This window comes from Panthera leo, chromosome B4 (assembly GCF_018350215.1).
Source record: "Panthera leo isolate Ple1 chromosome B4, P.leo_Ple1_pat1.1, whole genome shotgun sequence".
NCBI classification, from domain to species: domain Eukaryota; kingdom Metazoa; phylum Chordata; class Mammalia; order Carnivora; family Felidae; genus Panthera; species Panthera leo.
Window position 1 is genome coordinate 125,238,725 of NC_056685.1, and position 22,171 is coordinate 125,260,895.

Below are 22,171 nucleotides of genomic sequence, written 5' to 3' on the forward strand. Positions count from 1 at the left end.
GCACTCCGATGGTGAAACAACAGGGCTGACCCCCTGCAAGGCTACATCCTCCAGGCTGAACATCCTCCATGATGAATATCGGTCAATACCAGGGATAAATTTTGCCAATTTTCTAAAAATGGAATCATGCAGTATATCTTCTTTGTGTCCGGCTGGCTGCATTTAGCTCAACACTGTAAGAATAATCCATGACTGTTCCAGGTAATGGAAGATCGTTCACTCTCCTTGCTGACCAGTACTCCGTTGTGTATGTCAGGGCTGTGTCCACTCTACTGTTGATGGGTATTGGGGCTGTTTCCAGGTGCGGGTCATTGTGAATAGTGTTGCCATAAACATTCTTGTGCATGTCTTTCGATGCTCATCTGTACGCATTTGTGTTGGGCGGGTAACCAATATGGATTTGACCCCAAATTTATATGACTTACAAGTTTCTGTTCTTCCCACGACTCTCCACCACTTTCCACCATCATCCATTTACTTTCCTTGCATAATACTCAATAAAGAGCCTCCTTCATTGAAGAGACCAGCATCACTGCTTTTCTGAAAATGCTTTTTTACCAATCTGGAGCACTTTTTGCTTTGTTTAGTTAAAGGGGATACAAAGGCAACATAAGGCACTGTTTTTGCCCTGAGGAGCTGCAACCTAGCTGGATACAACTAGCAGTGTTTATAAAATAAATCAAGTGCTAACCTGTGTGATACAGACTTTAAGTACCTAGATGATCAGAGAGAAAAATCTGTGAGATAACTCGAATGGCTTGAAAAGATTGCTAAAGAAACAGGCATGGAACTGGACCACCCAAAATGCCTTGAGAGTTTTGCTTGCATGAGATGGTTTTACCATTGTTTCTGCACAGACTGATATGCAAACTCTGTCCATTTTCTTCTACTGTCCCGCAGAAAGGCCTTCTTCCCAGACACCAACTTGAATGATTTCTCTTGTTTTCTGTTTATTTTCCATTTCAAGGGAGAGTGGGGATTGGTTACTATAGCAACAGCTACTTCTCCAAATTAATTCTGAATTTCATCAGATGTTCAGTTTGACAGTCCAGCTCTGCCTTCTGATTGTCTGGCTTTCACAACCAAGCTAATTACCCAGCTCCTAACGACTCCCTCCTGCTGCCCCCGGGGGGAATAACACAACTTGTATAACTCGAGAAAATGAGTATTACAAAACAATGCTCTGGCCTGGGAGAAACACTGATGAGTGAGGAGATCTTGGGATTTTAACCATCCGCCAGCCATTTTAGAACCAAATACACAAGGCCATTTGGGAAGAAGACGGGCTTGGGAAGGGAGAGGGTGGGAATCGTTTTACAGGATGCTCCGTGGAGAGCAGGTTACAAAAAATGGAGGATGTCTTTCTGGTTTACATGTAACGTCAGAAGAGGAACATTAGTTTCTGTCGATGTGAAGCAAAATGGCCAAGGGCCTTAGCACCTGGGTGGCTCAGTCGGTTAAGCGTCCAACTTCGGCTCAGGTAGTGATCTCGCAGTTTGTGAGTTCGAGCCCTGCAGTGGGCCTCTGCTATCAGCACAGAGCCCACTTCAGATCCTCTGTCCCCCTCTCTCTCTGCCCCTCCCCCACTCATGTTCTCTCTCTTCCTCTCTCTATCTCTCAAAACAAACATAAAAAAAAAAAGACAAAGACAAAGCCAAGGGCCTAGAGTGGACCAGTCAGGATTCTCCTCATGCCTTTGCCTTCAATTAACTCCATATCTGAAATTAGTTCATTCTTTCCATGGGATTGCCTCCCTGCATGACAGCATTTTACTGCTTTCCTGAAACCTCAAACAGACACACCGTTCCACTCCTCAGAGATGTGCTCTTATTAAAGGTCATAGGATCCTCATGGAAAGTAGTTTATTTTTCATTTCAGAAATGGAGTTATCTTTCCTTTGCAAGAACTGTCTGCAACCTAATTATAGGCTCTTTAGTCAATACAAGATCCATTCTTCAAAAGTTTCCTCCCCAGAACTAAATTTCAAGCACCTCATGGGCTCATGGCTTCATAAAATGGTCCTCTGATCCCTTAAGTCCGAAAGCCCATGGCAGTGAGAGCGAGAAAATTAAACTGGGCTGGCAGCTCTCCACTGTCAATGAGTTGGTCAGAGTTGAATCAATGTGTTTCCTGGCTTAGACAATGAAAGGCTCTTTAGTTCATTAATTGTCTTTTCTTAAACCAAAACTCTCTCTGGATGTCGGTTGGCATGTGCAAGGAGAACCATAGCCAACCAGGCCACTCACTACCAGCAGTGGACCCCACAGAAGGCAGAAGAAATAGTAAGAAAGTGTATGAGCTACCTGCAGAAGAAAGGATGCAGAAGGCTTGTCAAGAACCATCCATTCCTGGTAGGACCATCAGTGCTACTTGGGAGCCCAATAACAAATCCTAGGAGGGCAGGGGATGTGGCCAGGAAAAAGGAAGGAGCTTCATGGGAGGGAGAATCAATGGCACCATGTTGGCCCAGCCATTGGACTCCATCTTCCTTCCACAACCACCCCCTGGAGGTATTTCCATGGAAACAAGCAGGGCTATAAGGTGATGCGTTCCATCAACCATCACCACACACTCATCAGCCATGCCCCACAGTCTCCCTGATCGTTTTCTCTATTGCTCTGTCCGGGCCTGTTTGTTACACACACACACACACACACACACACACACACCCAATCCTGAATCTGAGAGAGCCCTGACAATTGATCAGAACATCTCAGAACCACCCCAGGCTGATACTAAGGCTCTTGTACTTGACACAGTGAAGTTCCAAAAAAAGCATGCAGTTTGGGCAACGAGTATAGTAGAACCTCTCCCCACGGTGAAGACCACCTTACTGTTCCCCTCCCCACAGAGGGCTTTGCTACAGGGGCTCATCCCACCCTTACCAGCAGTCAGGGTGGAAAAGTCAGCCCTGCTGTTATCACACCTCTGCTTCTAGCCATTGTTTGCTCCACCACGTATGGTTCAGGACTATCTTGTCAACTCTGAATTCTGATCTGCCTCATCATGCAACACAGTACCATAGTTAAGAACCTGACTCCCTGAGCCAGGCTACCTGGGTTCAAATCCAGGCTCTGCCACTTACCGGCTGAAGGACCTTGGCAAGTTACCTTACCTTTCTGAGCCTCGGTTTCCTCATCTGGTAAGTGAAGATCACCTATCCTCATTGTGCAGATTATCACAGCACGTGTACATGTGTTAGCCTGTTATTAGTAAGGAGCGAGTCTTAGTCATGCCTGAATCAAATCCAGGACTATTAAGGATATGTATGGGCAAAATCTGCACCTGAGGTCACAAGTGTGCTCTTGAGGGATGAAAGGGAGGTGGGAGAACAGAGAAATAGAAGACTAAGACTCAGGGACGTCTTCCTCAACGCATGCCTCTGACCTCTGAGGCAAATTAGCAGAGCCATCCCACTTAAGTTCAAAAGATCCTATATTAAACGACAACACAGTTCCATTTTTTTTCTCTTTAAAAATTAACTTCAAGTGGTATTATTTGAGGCATTAGAAAATATTGAATTCCAGGAAACCCAAGAGGGCGAGGCAGGACAACCACGGAGTAGCATTAGTTTTTAGTTGTTTTATTTCTAATCTCCAGCCTCTAGAAAAATGACTTGGGTGTAATCAAATGAAAACAATGAAAATAATACACTTGAAGGTCAAATAGCTAACTTAATAGGAAACTCATTAGAAACGTGGCTGGACAGATTCAGGGCCGAAGAGCTCGTTCGTCTGACTAACAGTGAAGAAAACTCCGGTGCTGTGTTATTAACCAGGGAAAGTCCTTACTTTTGGATCCGGTCTGCAGAGACGTCGCGTGGAACTTGCGAATCTGGCAGCAAAGGCAGTGTGTTAAAATGCTCAGCGATTCGCCATGGGTTCAAAAGAGTAAACACAAGCATAATACACTACTTTGCCAAGTTCAACAAACTGTTTCATGGGGCTCTGAGTCCCTGATGAGGGCAGCAACCAAATGGCTAAGTAAGTAAACCCAAGCCCAAAGGTATCGCTCACTGCTCACTGGGGATCACTGCCAGACACACGTTCTTCTCTGGAATTCACCGATGACAAATGATCGGACCAAGACAAGTTTCTAGAGCAGGGCTCATTTCCTCTTGGTTGCGGGATTAAGTCCATATTTCTCAGGCTGGCCAATTAAATCTGAATCCCCAGGGGTGAGGCCCAGGCATCAGCATTTTTTACAGACGCCCCATGAAACTTCAGTGTGCATCCAGCATCCAGAATCCCTGATGTAGGCGATCTGGCCTCAACCTTCTCTTCTAGCACCTCCCAAAAGAAGGTGATACTCTAGCCATGAAAAGACCTCTCAGAGCCCTAAACATCACATCAGGAATAATCAATATGCTTTATTAAGCATATTTATTAAGCATGTACCTGCCACTGTACTTAGCAATTTCATTCATGATCTGGTTTAATCCTCACACCCTTATCTAGAAAGTATGGAGCTACTGGCCCAATATTATAGATAACAGAACTGAGCCTCAGAGAGGTTAAGTCACTAGCCCAAGGTCACATAATAGCAACTAGAAGAGCACCTGGCTCATTCAAATCGAAGCCCACTTGGATCAATAAAATATATATTCACCCTACTGGCAAAGTACCTGGGACATAAGTCCTCAATAAATTTTTGTGAAGGTAATAAGTGATCAAATGAATGCATGACTAGACGAGCGAATGAATGAATGAGAACACTGGGTAGAATTAATGACCAACAGCCCTTGTTAGATCAATTCTGCCATCCCCTGCCTTCAAAAAGGCCTCAGTCAGGATCTGCTTGCTGCCTGAGAAAGCTGGATTAAGGCACTCGAACCTGAGAAGAAAAATGTGAACTGCTTCGACTGTAGGCATTTCCAAACAATTGATGCTAGAAATGAGCCCTGCCTTGGTTTGTGACCTGTTGAGCTGCTGTTTCTCTAATAGAGTGGTTCTCAAACTTGAGAGTGCATCACAGTCACCCAGAGGGCTGGTTATGACACAGAACAGGGGACTCCACCACCATCTGGGGGGGGGGGGGGGGACAAGCCATGTTGTCACTGTGGTCTGGGCTCCCTCTGAGAACTGTGGCTCACGTACATTACTGGAGTTTATCAGGGTTCTGCCATTCTCAAGGGGTTACTTTCCAGAGGCAGCCATACTCTGGGACTCCAGGACCTCTGCTGTATCCCAGGGACGCACGTCTTGCACCAGCCCCACCGCCCCTGGCTGTAAGTTGAGAGGTGGAGGTAGAATGCTGTCCTCCAAGCCTGCAGCGCACAGTACAGCCTTTGCGCTCTTGCAAAGACCCTGTCTCTTGGTTTCTCCTCTGCATCTCTGGCTGCAGTTTTACGGCAGTGATTTTCGCCAGGAGGCAAGAACAATAATATGCCCTTCCGGAAAGGTCTATCACATCCTCAGGAGGCAAAGGTAGCTTGAAAAAGCATACTGTAATGTACACATCTAGGAAGGTGGAAGGAGCTTTTAACTGATAGAAAACCCACCCAAAGTGTCTTTATGGTAGGAATTCAGAGAATTTTCTAGAATGCAGACTCCTTTACATCTTCTCCAGGGCGGCAGGTCTAAGGCTCACAAGACCCACATGCTTATCGAGGAAGGCACGTTTGTTTGTTTGGTTTTGCTTTTTTAAGCTTCAGAAACTCTTCCAAAGGTGGGAGATCACAGCTGACCAATGCCCAATAGGCTTCCCACTTGGTTCCAGAATGCCAGGACCACCCTTACCTAAGATAGGAGACGTGATGAAAGAGTTGGCCCGGTCTAGCATATGGCAATGCAAAGGGCCAGTGAGGCGATATAATCTTGCAGGGCCAGGAAGAGAGATTTCCAGGAACAAAAACCAAGGGCAGACACGTGAAGGCACCAGGGGAATCTCCCCCACTCACTCCACACACACCCATCCCCCTCCCTCCCTCCACCCACCCCTCCCCCCCACCCCTACCCTGAGGGGTGCTGTTACCAGACAGGGTGCTAAGTTTCCCTAAAGTGCGGTGCGGCAAGAAGTTCATTTCTGGTGGTTTTGCGGATCGGTCTCCTAGGCTTTCAAAGGGGAAGCCAGGGCGAGACAAAGTGCCTTTGATGTTTGCGCTCTGGGTCCTGAAATCAGAACCTCAGGCAAAAACTGTTTTTATCTCTTCCACCCTAGGCAGCCGAGTTGAAAGCTCTGGCGGGCACTTCCTTTTCAGCTGTTATTTCCATACTGTCAATTCCCACCCTGCTGAGAGAATGGAATTCCTTTGACTGGAAACAGGGTCCATCTCAGAGATGGTGCCGGAGATTTCTTTTTTCCTCTTCTCTCTCCATTAAGTGATTATCCTTAGTACCACATACTAGAAGGTGTAGGTCTATCCTCTTTTATTTACTTAGCATTAGAAACCAGTTACGGCTTGTGTTGACACAGAGTTGACAAATTTGAGGGTTAATCACCTTCACCCACAGGTCAATAGGAAAGTAACCCCAGGGTCTGGTTTGAGAAAGAAACATTTGAAAGGAAACACTTGATCTTCGAGTTTACCAGATCTGGGCCCCACACTTCTTCCTGAGATGTCTGCAGAAATATTTTCTAAAATACCCACAAAGCTGGGATTTAATGCTCTCACATATTCAGGGCAGCAACCCCTATGAACGCCAGGGAATTCTCTCGATCATGGGTTCCAGAATAACGCTTGTCCCCAATTAGGGGCATCTGTAGACCACTAGATGATCTGGCTTGGATCAGGAGCACCGGCCTCAGAGTGCCAGGGACTAGGTTCAGCTCTCGGGTCCACCACTGGTTAGCTGGTGTGACCTTGGGAAGTTATTTGGCCGCTAAGACAAAACTTCCTTACCATAAACTAGAGCTGTTAACAGTATGCATTTCGTGGACATAAGGAATTAACTGAGATGATGCAAGCACACATCCTAGCACAGGGTAAAACTCAATAACTCATAGCTATTATTAGTATTATTTTAAAGTGCAAATAAAAACTATTCTCTTCCTCAAAACCGGTGGCTTTGCCCTATTCCTGGAATGAAAGCCACAGCCCTCCTTTAGTCAATGTGGTCAAAATCTGGCCCTCCTCAGCCTCCTCCACCCCCTCCTGCTCACTGGCTCCCTCAGCCTCATAGACCCTCTGTCACTTCTGTCAACACGAGGTCCTTCCCTCCTCTGAGCATTGGTTCGTTTGCACATGCTGTTCCCCTTGCCTGGCATGCCCGCAACTTCGGCGGGCTCACTACCTGTTCCACTGAGGCTTCAGCTCAGTAGCCACGTATCTGTTCACTCACTGAATGTCAGCCCCGTGAGACCAGAGCTTGTCCTGTTCACCCCAATATTCTTAGTGTCTAGAACAGGCCCTGGCATGTAATAAGCATCCAATTTGTATTTTTATTTTGTTAATGAATGAATTGCTTTTTCTCTGGCACTAGTATGTCAATATCATGGATAGTACAGTCCAAGATAGTGCCTTCCCCTTGTGAAAGCCCAAAGTTCCTAAACATACAGGGTTAGCTACATCATTGCTCTGCCACGTTGCTACTGCTGGGACTGCTGCTGCTGCTACTGGTGTGTGTGTGTGTTGTGTGTGTGTGTGTGTGTGTGTGTGTGAGTGCGCACGCTTTAAATCATAAAAGTCCTGGCTAAAGAAGAAATTGTAAGGATCTTCAATAGTCCTATTCACTTGGCTAATGTCCAAACAGCCGGTTAGATGCGAAGCACTGATTTTTCCTTTGGCAAATTTGTACATTTCCTACTCAGCTAAGGCTCTTGATTGGCCTGTCAGGCAACCAATCAGCTTCCAGGGAAAAGGTTCCCCTTCACACTGTGATTGGCTGAGAAACCACACACTCAGGTCCCCCAACATTGTTGCCACCACGCTGCCCCTACCACACCCCAGGGATGCAAAGGATTGAAATGGCCAACCTAAGGAGGATGCCTAGGGCACAGAGGTAGGCTGCGGAGCCTGCAAATTAAGACACAAGATCAGAAATACAGGGTTGAGGCCCGGCGGAGGAAAAGACAAATGGGGTCACTAGGCCTGTGTGCCAGGGCCACCAGCTAGCCATGATACCCTGTGTTATGAACTGAATTGGGTCCCCCAAATTCATAGGTTGAAATTCCAATGCCCAGGACCTCAGAATGTGACCCTACTTGGAGACAGGGCCTCTAAAAAGATCATTAAGATTAAATGAGAACATCAGAATGGGCCTTAGTCCAGCGTGACTGGTGTCCTTATAAGAAAGGGAAATTTGGACACAGATGCATACAGAGGGGAGACCACATGAAGACACGGGGAGAAGATGGCCATCTATAAGCCAAGGAGAAAGGCTTGGAGGAAAGCTACCCTCTGACTCTGACACCCAGAACTGGGACTTCTAGTTTCCAGAGCAGAGGAACAACACGTTTCTGTTGTGCAAGCCACCGAGTCTGTGGCGTCCTGTTGTGGCTGCCACACCAAACTGATACACCCAGCAAGTCCTAACCTTCCAGAGTCTCAGTCTGTACAACTGGAAAATGGGACACCCGGCCTGCCCACCTCACAGGTTTGCCACAGGGAGCAAATAAGGTGAGACGTGCGGGCGCTTTGCAAATTATACAGAGTTCTACAGATGAGATCGAGAGATCCAACTTAGCTCTCAAAGCCGGGTCCCAGGGTCCTGGGCAGCAAAGCAGATAAAGTCAGAAGACCCTGGAGACTGTGGGGTCACAGGTGGAGGTGTAGGGGCTGGAAGAGCGCCTTGGCGATCCCTGGCTCCAAACCTCCGGGGAAGGGAGGGGAGCTGCCCTCCTCCACAGTTATTTAGTGGATGTGGGAGAAACAGAACTTGCGTGGGAGAAGGGAAAGAGAACAGAACAGAAACCAGAGATTTCTAAGAAATTAAAAGCCAAAAAAAAAAAAAAAAAAAAAAATCCACATTTAAGTCCCTGGGAGTTTTCTGGATAAAAACAATTCATTTCATTTGTATGGTATTCTGCAGGCCATAAAATGTTTGGTGGCAGTAGAGGGTTTTTTTTAACCTATTTGAGGTCAGGAATCCCTCTGACAATCTAACAAAACCTACCCACCCTCTCCTCGGAAAAAACTGATGTAGGCACTGCCCAACATCTAAAACATTACATACCAGCATGGTCCTATCCTGCAAGGATGAACAAGATCTGAATCTACGCTGTCCAATATGGCAGCCAAGACTCATGTGGCTATCGAGGACTTGAAATGTGAGTAGTGGGGCTGACAAGTTGAATTTTTAATCATTTTATTTTAGTAATTCTAAGTTAAATATCCACCTATGGCTAGTGGCTTCTGTATTGGACAGTGCAGTTATACACTATTTCAGGGGGTTTATAAGCACTCTGCAGTTCACCCACTGGCCCTTGCCAATGGACCAGGCCAAAGGAACCACTTGTAATGAGTACACTGTCTTCACGATAATTACCTTTTTTGAGCTTACCAGAACATGTATCATCTAATTTACTCCTGTCAACAACCCTTAGAGGTAGAACTGTTACCCCCGTCTTATAGGTGTGGTTATTGATGCCCTGAGAAACCCCTCAACTTGCTCAAAGTCTCATGTTGAGGCCACGGTGAAGGATTTGGGACTAAAACACAAGAGTCTCATGTCAGAACTCAGGCTCTTTCCTGACTCCCGAAAACCTATTGATAGGGTTTTATGAATTGAGGCCCAAACTCCCGCCTGAGACCTTGATGGAAATTATTTCTAGTCACCCAAAGAACTTTAAATTATGTGGTACCCATCTTTAAAATTATAAGCAAGGGCTTCTCTTCTTCTTGAAGCCTCCAGCAGGAGCTGAACCGAGACCAACCTGACCTTGATAAGAGAATGTTTTTCCATTAAGTTTCATCTCTGTCCTTCCCTTGAGAGTACAGATTCCTGTTCTCCATTCCACCTTCAGGATTCCCAAGGCCAAAGTGAGCACGATGCCAGTGAAGAAGTCAGGCTTCTCTGTGCCAGACTTCAGTTATCACAGACCATCTCCCAAATAATCTGCAAACTTCATACTGGGCTTGCACTCTCTCCAACTTCCTGATAAAGAAGGCTCCTCCCCTGAGCCAAGAAATCCCAAGCACAACACCGCACACAGAGCATGGCACCCACACGGGTCCACATTGTACTGGTCATCCTTTACAGCTGCCTTCAGGTTTTCATGGTAATCAGGTCACATGGAGGAAAAACACTCAGAATTGTATAAAACTCACTCTCATCCTGCATTTTGTATCTCCACTCACTTCTAAACTCTAGAAATTCCCCTCATTGACAGGCATATTCAGATTCATTTTATCAACGTAGAATTCTACTTTTGCCAATTCTTCCTCAAAAAAAACCAAAACAAAACAAAAACAAAAACACACCTCCTTCATGGCCCAGCCTGTATGTCATGAAAACATCTAAGCTCCAGGACTCCACAGTGCTAGATATGTTGCTTGTATATCTACATAGTATTTTTCTATCATGCCTTGTATTGTGCCTTGAAAATGAGATTTTTAACCACATTTAACACAGTGCTTAACCAGACACTCGGTAGGCCACTGGTTCCCATCCTCGTTAAAACACAGACTTCTGGGCCCCACCCCAGAGTTGCCCATGCATCAGATCCTCAGTGAGGCCCTTGAATCTGCATTTCTAACAATCCTAATTTATACTAATGTTACTGGTTCAGAGTCTGCACTTGGAGAATGACTGCAAGGGATGTTTGTGGAAAGAATAAATGAATGAACGAAGATTTCCCTCAAGCATTCTATCCTCAAGGGCTCCAAAAATGAGCTTCAGAAAAATCAAGATAAAACCTGTTACCAACATTTACTTCTGGATGAGGAGAAAAAATAGAAACAACAGGGGGGAAAATGGCAAAAAACAGCAGAGAACCAGAAGAAGGAGCACTTAGAACAGATACCAGAAAAACTTTCAGGTTACCATCTGGCTTCCTCTTAGCCACTACTGTGTAACTTATTATGCTCAGACCATAATTAAAAATATTATGATTATACCAAATTAAAAATAGGTCCATTTTTCTGATTCAACTGTATATTTAAAAATATTCTGGAGAAACACTTTGACTCAGGAAGTCCAAGCCTAGAAAATTTCTCATAAGAAAAAAAAAAATTACAGAAATGAATATAAAAATGATTACAAGGAGGATCACTAAAGCTCTGTTTATAATAACTAGAAATCTGAAACAACTTAAATATTTAAGAAAAGGAATTAGATTCAGTAAATTATGATACATCCATAAATGGAATACTATAAAGTCTTTCCAACTGTCCCTACAGGGAATATTTATTGACATAGAAAGAGATGCATGGTATAAAACATGAAAAAATTTTAAGTTAAAAAATGGTATAAACAGTAAGATCTAACTTTGGATAAAAATCATGTACAGATATAGAGAAGTAGATAAAATATAAATAAATATAGCCAGAGTGATATTAGAACTGGGGGGTTAGAACTGAATTATTTTTTAATTATTTTTTAATTTTTATTTACTTTTGAGAAAGAGAGACAGAGTGCAAGCGGGGGAGGGGCAGACAGAGAGGGAGACACAGAATCCGAAGCAGGCTCCGGGCTCTGAGCTGTCAGCCCAGAGCCGGATACCGGGCTGGAACCCACGAACCGCAAGATCATGACCTGAGCGAAAGTCAGATGCTTAACTGGCAAGCCAACCAGGTGCCCCTGAAAATATTTTTAAATTTTAACTTTTGTATTTCAATAATTCCTGCAATAAATACATATTGCCCAAGTAATTTTTTTACAAGATATTAAAAAAAAGAAAAGATAGGCTATAGGAAGTTTATACTCTCCATTTCTTCCCAGGAAGGACCAACGAGTTGAAGTTCAAGCACTTTTGTGACTTTTTTCCCAGGCCCACTCTTCCACAAACAGCACTTATGACTTGGACTCCATTTGTGAAGCATCTGCTCCGCCAAGAGATCCCTCTTCTTTCTTGGTACTTCTCGGACCTGCTCAAAGCTAATTCCCAACTCAAAGAGCCTAACTTGGAGTAACTCATTACTCCACCACCGGGGCATTTGCGTTAGGCAATGACCTTTACAATGGATCCACCATGACCCTGGTCACCCAGCAAACTGCCATTTTTCAGAAACCATGGCTGTCTCGCATACTGGCTTTTAATAAGGCGGGTTGCCTAGCAACCGCCAAGGAACTGGCCGGGAGGCGGAAGAAGGCACCAGCCGGAGCTATTTATGACCAAAGGGAGCCGTGCTCCGTGTGTCTGGTTGCGTTCGAGGTAACCAAATAGGAGATAACACCCAGCTATTTTTGCATCATGAAGAAAAAAACTACTTGGCTCTTGCCCAGAAGGGCAATTACCTAAAAATCTTGGCAGGCCCCATGGTATGAGAAATGGTAACTGATACGCGGGTGAAAAAAAAAAAAAAAAAAATCACTGACCTTCATAAATACTGATGATATGAGGATGGTTGAGGGATGACATGATCTCAATCTCTCGTCTGATGTGAACCATGTCTTGTTCATCCTTAATTTTGTCCTTACGAATGGATTTTATAGCAACCTATAAAGTCAGGAAATGAAATGTTACTCAGAGGACTAAACAGATGCAAATCAGCCATTGGGGGAGTTTGGAAAATAAATACAGATGTTACTTGTTGGCAGAACCGACAATAACCAAAACAAAGCTTCAAAATACCCCCTGTCACGTCTTTCATTTATAGCAAAAACACCCTTCTCCTGACAACAGAAAACATCAGAGTCCAAGAGCCTGGGGTTTGGGACGCTGGGTTAGGGGGTTTTATTTTGGTCTTGTTTCCCTTGTTTTGTTGTTGTTGTTGTTTTTCCATAAAGCAGAGGTTGCTTCACGTGGCCAAATTCGTTTACTCTAGGAATCCTGATGCTTTGAAAAAAGGAAACCGAAGAGCTCAGTTTACAGGGTATAGATGATTAAACATGGATGGGTGAAATCAGTATCACTCAGCCCCAGCGGGCAGCTGCCGCAGCAATGGCTGGTAAAAGCTTCCTTGCACGGTGCTTCTCCAGGCCAGTTCTGCTCAAATGCAGGGTTTTAAGACTCCAGCCTATGCTGCGGTTGTGCAACTGCTCAGAGGCCAAATCCTTCCTTCATCCTTCCTCTGGCCCCAGGCACCTTCCATCGCACGTGACGTGACGTGACGAGACAAAAAGGCTCTGCTATAGAAAAATCAGGATGAAACAAAGGGAGGGACAGCCAGACTCCCTGCCTGGCCCCAGATGATCCCCGTGCCAATGTCTGCAAATGCAAACTGTAGAGGGCTGCCAGGGCCAACGAGCAGAGCAATCGCTCAAAAGAAACACATAAATAAAAAGGCATTAAATGACAACGGGAATCTAATGAGGAAAAATATGTTGGCCAGTGGATTCATCTTTGCTCCTAAACAAGTTGCTTGGTAATTTAGTTCACCCTGGCTCTAAGGGAGGCAAAAAGTACTCTGGGGGTGGGGGGGAGGAAGGTGTCCGTGGGTAACAAGGAAGCTTGTTACCAACAGCCAGCTTAGTCCCTTCCAAAGTGGTCCTCCTATGACGTCAGCTCTCGCCTGGGCCACCCTCTCCTAGATGAAAGGCATTTAACTCATCCCTCTGGATCACAAAGACATGAAGTACTCTGGAGAGACAGCATCCTCATTACCAACAGCCCACGACCACACCTCGATTATGACAGGGGGAAGCCCTGTCAGCCTCAGCAGGAAGCTACTCACATCTGGGAACGTTTGCATCTTCTGGTTTACACCGGGTCCCCACCGGGCACTATACATGGAAACTACAATCAGCCCATCTATAATTCAATGAGAATTGGGCAGCTACTATTATTATTGCTGTTTTTGCCATTTGCTGCCCTCCCAACAAATGTAAATGGACTAGCAGGCCCACATATCCCTCCTTTGCAAAAACCTCCCCAGCTGTAATGAAATCAGTATATGTGTCATTACTTGGCTCTGAACTATCGGGGATCTTATTCACTGCTTTATCTCCCGTGCTTAACTCCTCGTTGGCACGTGGCAGGCCTGAAAAACCCTTAGTGTGGGCAGGCGGGCAGGTGCTAGGTAGACAGAAGGGGAAGGAGGAGGGAGGAGAAAGGAGGGATGGGAGGGGGGGGCAGGGGTGATGTCTGCGGTTAGGTGATGAGAGCCCAGACCAGAGAGGCGACAGTGAAACCGGAGCATAAAAAGAAGGACCCCTCTAGTCAAACACCACCATCAAGACAGGCACACTGGGAAGATGCTTCGTTTTTCTCTGGCACCCTACTGCAAGGGCAATCGAGGAATGGACAAAGCAGACTGGAAACGCTGGACGCCCTGCTGTAAACCCAGGGAGAGGCACCGTCCTCCCCTAGACTGGGAGCAGACCCCGAGGCGGAGGCCGGATAAAAGGAGGCTGCCCAGAGATGAATGAGCCTCCAGCTTCAAGGCCCCTTTTCACCAGGGTGCCGGGCTCAAGGCCCTCCGAAAGCCCCATTCAGTATGCAGCGAGAAAAGCCTCCCTGCGCTGACGTCAAATATAAAGATATGACTGGAAGGCTTTATTTTGTCTGAGCAGGGCCTGCGATCCTGGGAGCTTGTTCTGGGAGGAAGCAGACAGTGAGCACACACAGGCCATGGAGGATGTGGGTGGCTGTTTGGACCACCTCCTGCATTCCTCCATGGACTAAAGATGGACCAGGGGAGAAACCACCCCTTTGATTATGCAGCAGGCTGAACTTGGCCTCAAGGAGGCTCTACTGTCAAAGGACAATAGGAAGAAATTCTTTCCCCATCCAGGGTCAGGGGAGGGTAAAGACATTCTGGGGGGTAAGAAAATAAGCCCACTGGTCAGTTCCCCCCAACAGTGGGGCAGGAGGCCGACTGTCTCACAGCGCCGTTTGCCAGGGGGATGTTTCCAGCCCAGTGTGAAAAGGAAAGTGCTCACATTCTAACAAAACCCCACTCAGCACTGAGGAAACTAAAAGGGCTCCATAAATGTTAATAACCATGGTGGTTGTCCCTCCACAAAAGTTTCCCTCTTCCTACAATGAATCTTCTATTGAAAATGTAAAAGAGGGCTCATTCTGCCCCCCCCTTTCAAAGGGTCGGTGGGAAGTCCATCGAACAAGGCGGGCTAGAAATCACTTAGAACCATGCAATTGTCAAGGCCAGGGGGAGACTCTCGTTTCAACTCCCAAGGGCAGTGAGATGACCCACCCAAGGTCGCAGAGCCAGTTAATGGCAAACCACGGACACAGTAACAACCACTGTAATAACAGCAGGTGGTCGTGGAGCACTTCCTATACGGTGCAGACGTTATGCCAAGTGTTCTACACGTCACGGATCTTTACATCCTTATTCAGGCTTCAGCTCCAGGATCCCTTAGGTTTCGGAAACCCTCCCTGACCCCTTTAGGGGATGAGGCAGCTCCTGGCCACCTCCCTCTCTCCACACCTTTCCCTACTTCATCTTCGTGGGGACATTCTGCACCATCTGAAATGCTTCTTGGTTTGCTGCATAGTCAGCCTGTGACCAAATCCAGCTCATGGCCTGTTTCTGTAGGTACCCAGAAAGCTAAGAATGGTTGTCACAATTTTAAAGAGTTGTTTATAAAAGGAAAAAGAGATCTATAAGTGTAGTTCCTGTAACTTAAGGTGGTGCCTGCTTCATGAAGTCGAAGGATAACCTGAGCCAGCACAAGGCAAAGCCGTGTTGTGTAATGGTCAGGAACATGGCTTTGAGTCCGGGCTAAAACCACTCATTAGCTGTGTGACCTTGGAGAGGTGACATAAGCTTTCTGTGCTCCAGTTTCCTCATCCATCAAGTAGGGAAAGAAGGGGACCTGCCTCACAGGTACCCTGTGAGGATGAAACGTCAGGTGCTTGGAACATGCCTGGCCCAGGATAAGTGTTCAATAAACGGCAGCATGTTTAACCTGAAGAGACTGCCCCCTATATAGGGCCTTCCTGCTTTCCTTCCTTTCATTCTTGGAGCACACTTGAATTCCTCCTGGTTCCTCATGGGCCAGCAAGTAAAGGCCTAGGGAACATATGTTCCCCAAGTACGTAAAAGTCAGGAGAATCTCTCTCCAGGTCTTTAAACTGTACCCTCACCTGACATGTCAGGAAGCCCAGAGCAGCTGGGGCTCACCCACCATGATCACCATGGCATCTGAGCCTGAGACCAGACAGAAGGATAAAGCAACCCCAGGACTATCCCCCCCCCCGCCCCCATCTCCTTCTTATGGTCACCTGTGCAGGTGACCAGGGGAATAGAATGGCCTAGAATGAGGCCAGAAGATGGCCTCAAGACATCCACTTCAGCCTCTCTGCATTTGGACTGTTCATTCACTTACTCCTTTTGGGTACCTACCAGGCACCAAGCACAGTGCTGGGACTACACAAAAGGGAAAACCAGCAAGATTCTGCCCCAGCCCTCAAGGTTGGGGTGGGGGGTGGGGAGCAGAGGAGGGGAAGGACAAGAGCCACAAGCAAAAATTACACAAGTGATCACACAATTTTCCTCGTGACCGAAGGCTACCAAAGAAACACACACGGGTGCCAGAATTCTGGAGAAAACCTTCTCTCCAGTTTCCCTCAGTCCTCGCCCACATCGACAAAGAAAGATAGAGGTGGGGAAAGGGCCCAGCAGGAAGAGATTACCAAATGTCTGAAACCATACACCCTCCCCCCAAAACATCCAATTCATTCCTGCACGAGCCAGAGAGATGTCACTCCGCCTTCAGAGTGACGGGAACTCACGCGCAGTACAACCACTTTCATAAATGTTCCCAAGTCTAGACAGCACCGTGTGCCTTATAAAACGGTCTGCCTTTAAATAAGGCCACCCTATAGTTTAATGTTTAAACCGTAGGCAGCAGCGGGGCTGGCTGCGGACCTGTGAATTCTGCCCTGCGGTGCCTGCCTGTTTAAGAGGCACACTGAGCCCAGCCAGTCCCCAACCCTTGTTAAATGTAACAGGCCCAGTCTCCTCTTCCATGGAGGCAGTTTTTCCTTTTTGGAATAATCACCATCAGCCACCTGTTCTGCAGCCTGCTGGGTGTCCTTTGCCACAGCGGCTGCTGTGAATGTTAAGAGCTTGGTCACTGGGCAGGGTTCTGGGAAGCAGACGGTGGCTGCGAAAGCCAGGCTTTTACTGACTAGCTGACCTCGTTCCGGGAGCCTGACCATCACAGATCTCAGTGTCCTCATCGGTAAAATGGGGCTAGCAAGGCCCACCTCTTGGGGCTGTTGTAAGGAGTGGGAATAACCTAAGTAAAGTGCCTGGAGCACAGTAGGTGCTTTTACTGATGGTGATGACTATAAACGAGGCCTGGCAGACACAGGGTCCTGGACCATGTTTTCGGGGGGACGAACCCACAGCAAATCATCTTATAGGCCTCTCCCCTCCCCTTTTGGTACATACCTCCTCCCCTTCCCCAGATTTGTAATAAGTAAGCAAGAGCAGGTTAAAATTCACATCCAGCCTGTGCGCCTGCAGAGAGGGGGGCAGCCAGCCGTCTTCCTGTCCTGCTTTGGGGAGTGGAGGTATTTCTGGGCAGGTTCTACATTTGCCAGGCTCTGACCAGGAGAATCACTGCCCTTTTCCCTCCACAGCCACCTCCCACAGATGCTCATTCACTGCCACGTCAGCCTGCAGAGACTGTCCTAGAACAGTGTTTCTCAGACAGGGGCCACGGACAGCTTGTTAAAATGCAGATTCCGAATGCAAAGGTCTAGCGTGGGGCCTGGGATTCTGCACTTCTGGCAAGTGCACCCCCAGGTGATGATAGCGATGCACGTCCAGGGACCACACTTTGAGTAGTGAGGTCTTAATGCTCTTTGGCCAGGACATAGCAACAGTTTAAGATCAGTGGCAATATTCTTAATAATAGCAGTAACTAGCATTTATTAAGTGTTAGCTGTGTGTCAGGGGACCTTATCTCATTTAATCCTAACTAAAACCTCATTTGTTACAGGAGGAAACTGAGGCACAGAAAAGACAAATACTGCCCAAACTCACGCAGTTTGTAAAAGATAGTGCTAAGACCTCACCCGCGGCAGCCTGAGTCCACCACCTGCTGATTCTAGAAGCTGTGGATGAAGCTGGGGTAGACAGCAAACACGGCAAGTGACAGAAGCTCTCAAAGGTCAGTGTGAAGGGACCCTCCAAGCACATGAAGTTTTATAGGGTCATATGTGAGGTCTCAGGAGGCAGAATTGGGGGTCTGAGTAGCGGGGAAGAAACATGACCATAAACACGGCATTAGAATCACTTAGTAGGAACAAGCTTGCATTCTAATCCCGGCAATAGGAGCTGGCAGCTTCCCGGCCATTCACAAGGTGTGATCTCATACCCGGCCACGTTCCACGGGAGCTCCAGGGCACTGAGTCAGAGCAGCTCGGGGATCTTTTCTCACCAAGGGGCCCGGAGGCCACTTGCAGTGGAGGTAAGCAGCCAAATCAGGGCGGAGGCCGGTGTAGGGGTTCCTGCTCTTATCTGGTTGATGGTCAGAGTTCATGGCAAGGCACAGTTCCACACCGGCCACACAGATCCAAAGACCCCAGGATCACCAAATGGCTTCCATTCAGAAAGGCTATGCGTGGCCATCACCACGGTGATGCCACCCAGGAGGCCATCCTGCAGCCAAAGCCCCTAATTAATTAAATGACCCCCAGCTCTTTGTGAGGAGCCTGGCCAACTCGAGACAACACCCGAGCAAGTTGCCATGATGCAACCGACCCTACAGGGACCTGAGCCAAGTCCTCCACAGGGCCCATGGGCCTCTTCCTCTCCGGCTTGTTGATTCATGTCATTACATGGATGTTTTTTCAGACAGAAGCAGGTTGGAAGCCAAGAGCTGTATCAACACGCGCTGAGGAGATGCGCCCAGACGCCAGGGAGCATGGCGTGTGTAAGGAAAAGCTTTTTCTTCAAAGAACGGCAACCCCCTTGTACCACCACCAGCCCTTTAATCTTGTAAAAGGTTCTGAAAATATAATCCTCTCTAAGTCGGTTCTCCATCCTTGATTTCCAAAAACTCCCCATCAGACATGATGTGTCCTCCGATGATGCTCGTTTTTCTCCTGCCATGAAAAATGTGTTCTATTTCCAGAATTTGAACAGCAAATCAGATGTTTATGCGACGGGGCTAGGGCCTGCTCACAGGACCCCCAGAGAGGCCTGGGATGTTTATCGACGTGCACAAGGCTTCCCTTGCTCTCCACACCCCCTCTTCAAGGACTGGCCTAAGCGTGTCATTGTTGCATGGGGTGATGCCACAAAGGAAGTGGAATTCACAGCTCAGAAATTACAGGCACATTTACACTCCTTGTACTGCGCTGGGGTTTGTAAACACCAGATAGCGGCCGTGGCTGACCAGGCAGGAATCAAAGGATGGGGGGCAGGGGTGCGGAGAAAGGCCAATGGAAAGTTAACAACAGCGGCCATGGCAAAAGCAAGCAACAAGCCAGTTCACAACACATAATCTGATTGTCTGGGAGCACAGTTCCTCCCTCAAAGAGTGGGGAGCGAGAACACCACCTGCACCAGGCCCCGGCAGCCCAGTGGGGGCTGTGGGTGCTGAGTGTCAAAATGCAGCTTCCGGGCCCCACCCCAGATGTACTGAATTCCAGCATCAGCAGTTGCTACAAGCTTCCCAGGTGATTCTGCCGCACTTTGAAGCATGAGCACTGCCATTATGTTACTTAAACCAGAGTTAATGTCGCCATGATGGCACTTCTTACGCCATAACCCAAACACTACACGGTCATATTCAACACTGGATGATTAATGAGAATTAATGAACTGCCCATCTATATAGAGGGGGACTGAACACAAGCTGCTTCCCTGAGGGGACGCTGCGACCCGCATTAATTTAACCCCCGGCAAATGGAAGGTTTGCTCCCATGCTGCGAGGCCCCAGAAGCTGGCTGCTAACGGGTTACTTCATGCTCTGCACACAACCTGGGGCTCCCACACCTGAAAAAGTAAATGTCTCCAAAGGAGGAGAGAGGAAGCGAGCCCCGGAGCCTCGCGTTCTGACCGCTCTGTGACAGAGGATGTGGCTGGGGCTGTGGGGAGCCTTCTCTTAGCAGAAGCCTCCAGAAGTCTCTCCAGGCTCTAATGAACAACCCTAAGCCCCCCTGTGTAAAAAAGGCCTCTGCTAGCACAAGAGATGCTACACAGACCACAGCAGAGTCACAGAGAGACGGAAAACGCAGGCCTGTTTAGCTGGAACTCGAGTGGCCAGGCAGCTGTTTATTTTTGGGCTTTCACGTTTCTAAAAGCCAAATGCAACACCAACTCAGAATTCTAAAGTGCAGCTGCTTTTCTTCCAGATTCCAACTGTCCTGGGGAGGGAGAGGAAGGGCCTGGCCGGAGGGCAGAGGTTGGACAGCCTCGACCGGTAGCATCCAATAACTCTGATGCCGTTCGTAACCCGGCTTGGATATGCTTAGGGTTGTGTAACTTGTATTTATCAATCTCCAAGCCCAGCAGAACCACGGCCAGAATTGCCAAGAAACCACATCAGCACCTTGGCCTTGCCGTCAGTCACGGCAACTTGGCCAGGGGCCCCTGAACAGTGGTACTCAGGCAAGCCTACCATAGACTCAGTTTCCTCATCTGCAGATGAGGATGACAAGCGGTCCAGCCCCACCAGGTTGACAGATTGTGTACAGGGTGGAAGGCTGAGAAGGCAAACAGTCACAGGCATGAGGTGTAATGATCACTGATCACCGTTACATCAGATGTCAGAGCTGCGAGGACCTCAGAATGTTCTATGCCAACCCCCTCATTTTATAGGTGAGGAAACTGAGTCCCAGGGAGGTTAAAGCACAGGCCCAAGTTCACAGAGTTAATAACAGCACTGGAGCTGCAGGAAGATTCCTGAATCTCACTTCAGTCTGAGATTAATACTCTGGGCAAGGAGTGCTAATCAAATTCCAAGCCACAGCTGGCAGCAGGACTAAAACGGCCACCCAAAGATTAGCCATGCACACACGAGGCAGGCCCCAGAGCAGCCAAGCCCCAGACCTGCTGCGTTAGTAATAAGCCAACATGGGGAGATACTCCCAAGCGTGCTGGCAAAGTAGGACCTGTCTCACAGCACGGCACAGTATCTCACCTCCATCTAATGTCAGGGGGCTCTCTGCCCACAGACATGCAGGGGACGCGGTCTTTAGTCTAATTCAGTCCAAACCTCGTTCCAATTTCTGAAGCCTGATTTGATATCACACATGAATAGGCATACTTGGGAGGGTTTTATCCCATTATTTCTTAATTCACTGAAAACAGTGCTTTTAAATATTAACTTCAGGCTGCTGCTGTAGCCCTGACCTTGCGAACAATGCACAAGGGCCATAAAAGACCTGAGAAACATAATTAGTTTTCCAAAGGGGGGCAAAAAGAATTAGTCACTTGAATTTAGCTGATCCGGGTGAGCAGAACAAAGAAAAAAAAGTGTTTTTTTTAATTTCTTAAGATGGTGAAATATATAGAATGTGCAAAAAAAAAGGGGGGGGGCGTAGCTTTATATTGCATGTTTTAACCACAGATGATTTTATAAATAAGTGAAAGGAAAGATTCTTCAGACGTTATTTTCATCCTGACAGAGCTCCTATTCGGAAAGCTGAATCGTGGCAATCAGAGTGTGCAAAGACATACCGGACAGGTAAGGAACAGTGGATGGGCTACAATCCGTCCTTCTGGGGGCCTCATTCAGCATCTTTTCACAAACCAGAGTTTCTTTTCCGTCCAAAGGAAGCTCTCATTGTCCACTGCCCAGAGAGTGAGCAGGCTGGGCCCTGCTCCAGAGCCCCACTGCACAATCTACCCCGATGCTTCCCAGCCTGCTAATCAACTCCCTACAAACCTGCCGGGCATGCCTGTCACAGCAGCACCTCCAGCTATACATGCCCAGCCCCAGGCAATGCAGCCTGACCCCCAAGGAGCACGCTCAGTCCCCAGCGGGGCATCTTCTGCCACCCCCTTAGGCAGGTGACCTCCATGAGCTTCATCCAGCACCCATCACTCAGTGCCTACCCCCAGGGAGGTTGGGGCAGGGGACTGTGGTTCTTACCGGGACCCAAAGAACAGCCCGAGTGGAGAGTGTGATGCTTCTGGACATCTGTGCTTTTCATTTTTTTTTTTTTTTTTATTAAATATAGTTTTTTTAATGTTTATTTATTTTGG

General features: G+C 47.4%; 1 protein-coding gene across 6 annotated transcripts in view; it reads right to left on the minus strand.

Annotated features, from left to right (window-relative positions):
- The window catches only part of NUAK1 (NUAK family kinase 1), a 72,448-nt gene that overhangs the window by 27,578 nt on the left and 22,699 nt on the right, over nt 1-22,171 (minus strand). For 3 of the 6 annotated variants that reach the window (XR_006205068.1, XM_042947593.1, XM_042947596.1), the window contains one exon: nt 12,417-12,537. Coding sequence is in view for 5 of the 6 variants with exons in the window: in XM_042947593.1 (XP_042803527.1) it covers nt 12,417-12,537 (121 nt within the window). In the remaining variant the exon portion in view is untranslated. Of the gene's footprint in view, nt 1-12,416; nt 12,538-12,672; nt 13,903-18,030; nt 19,221-22,171 lie in introns of those variants that run through there. The other 3 variants (XM_042947594.1, XM_042947595.1, XM_042947597.1) reach the window with 3 other exon arrangements.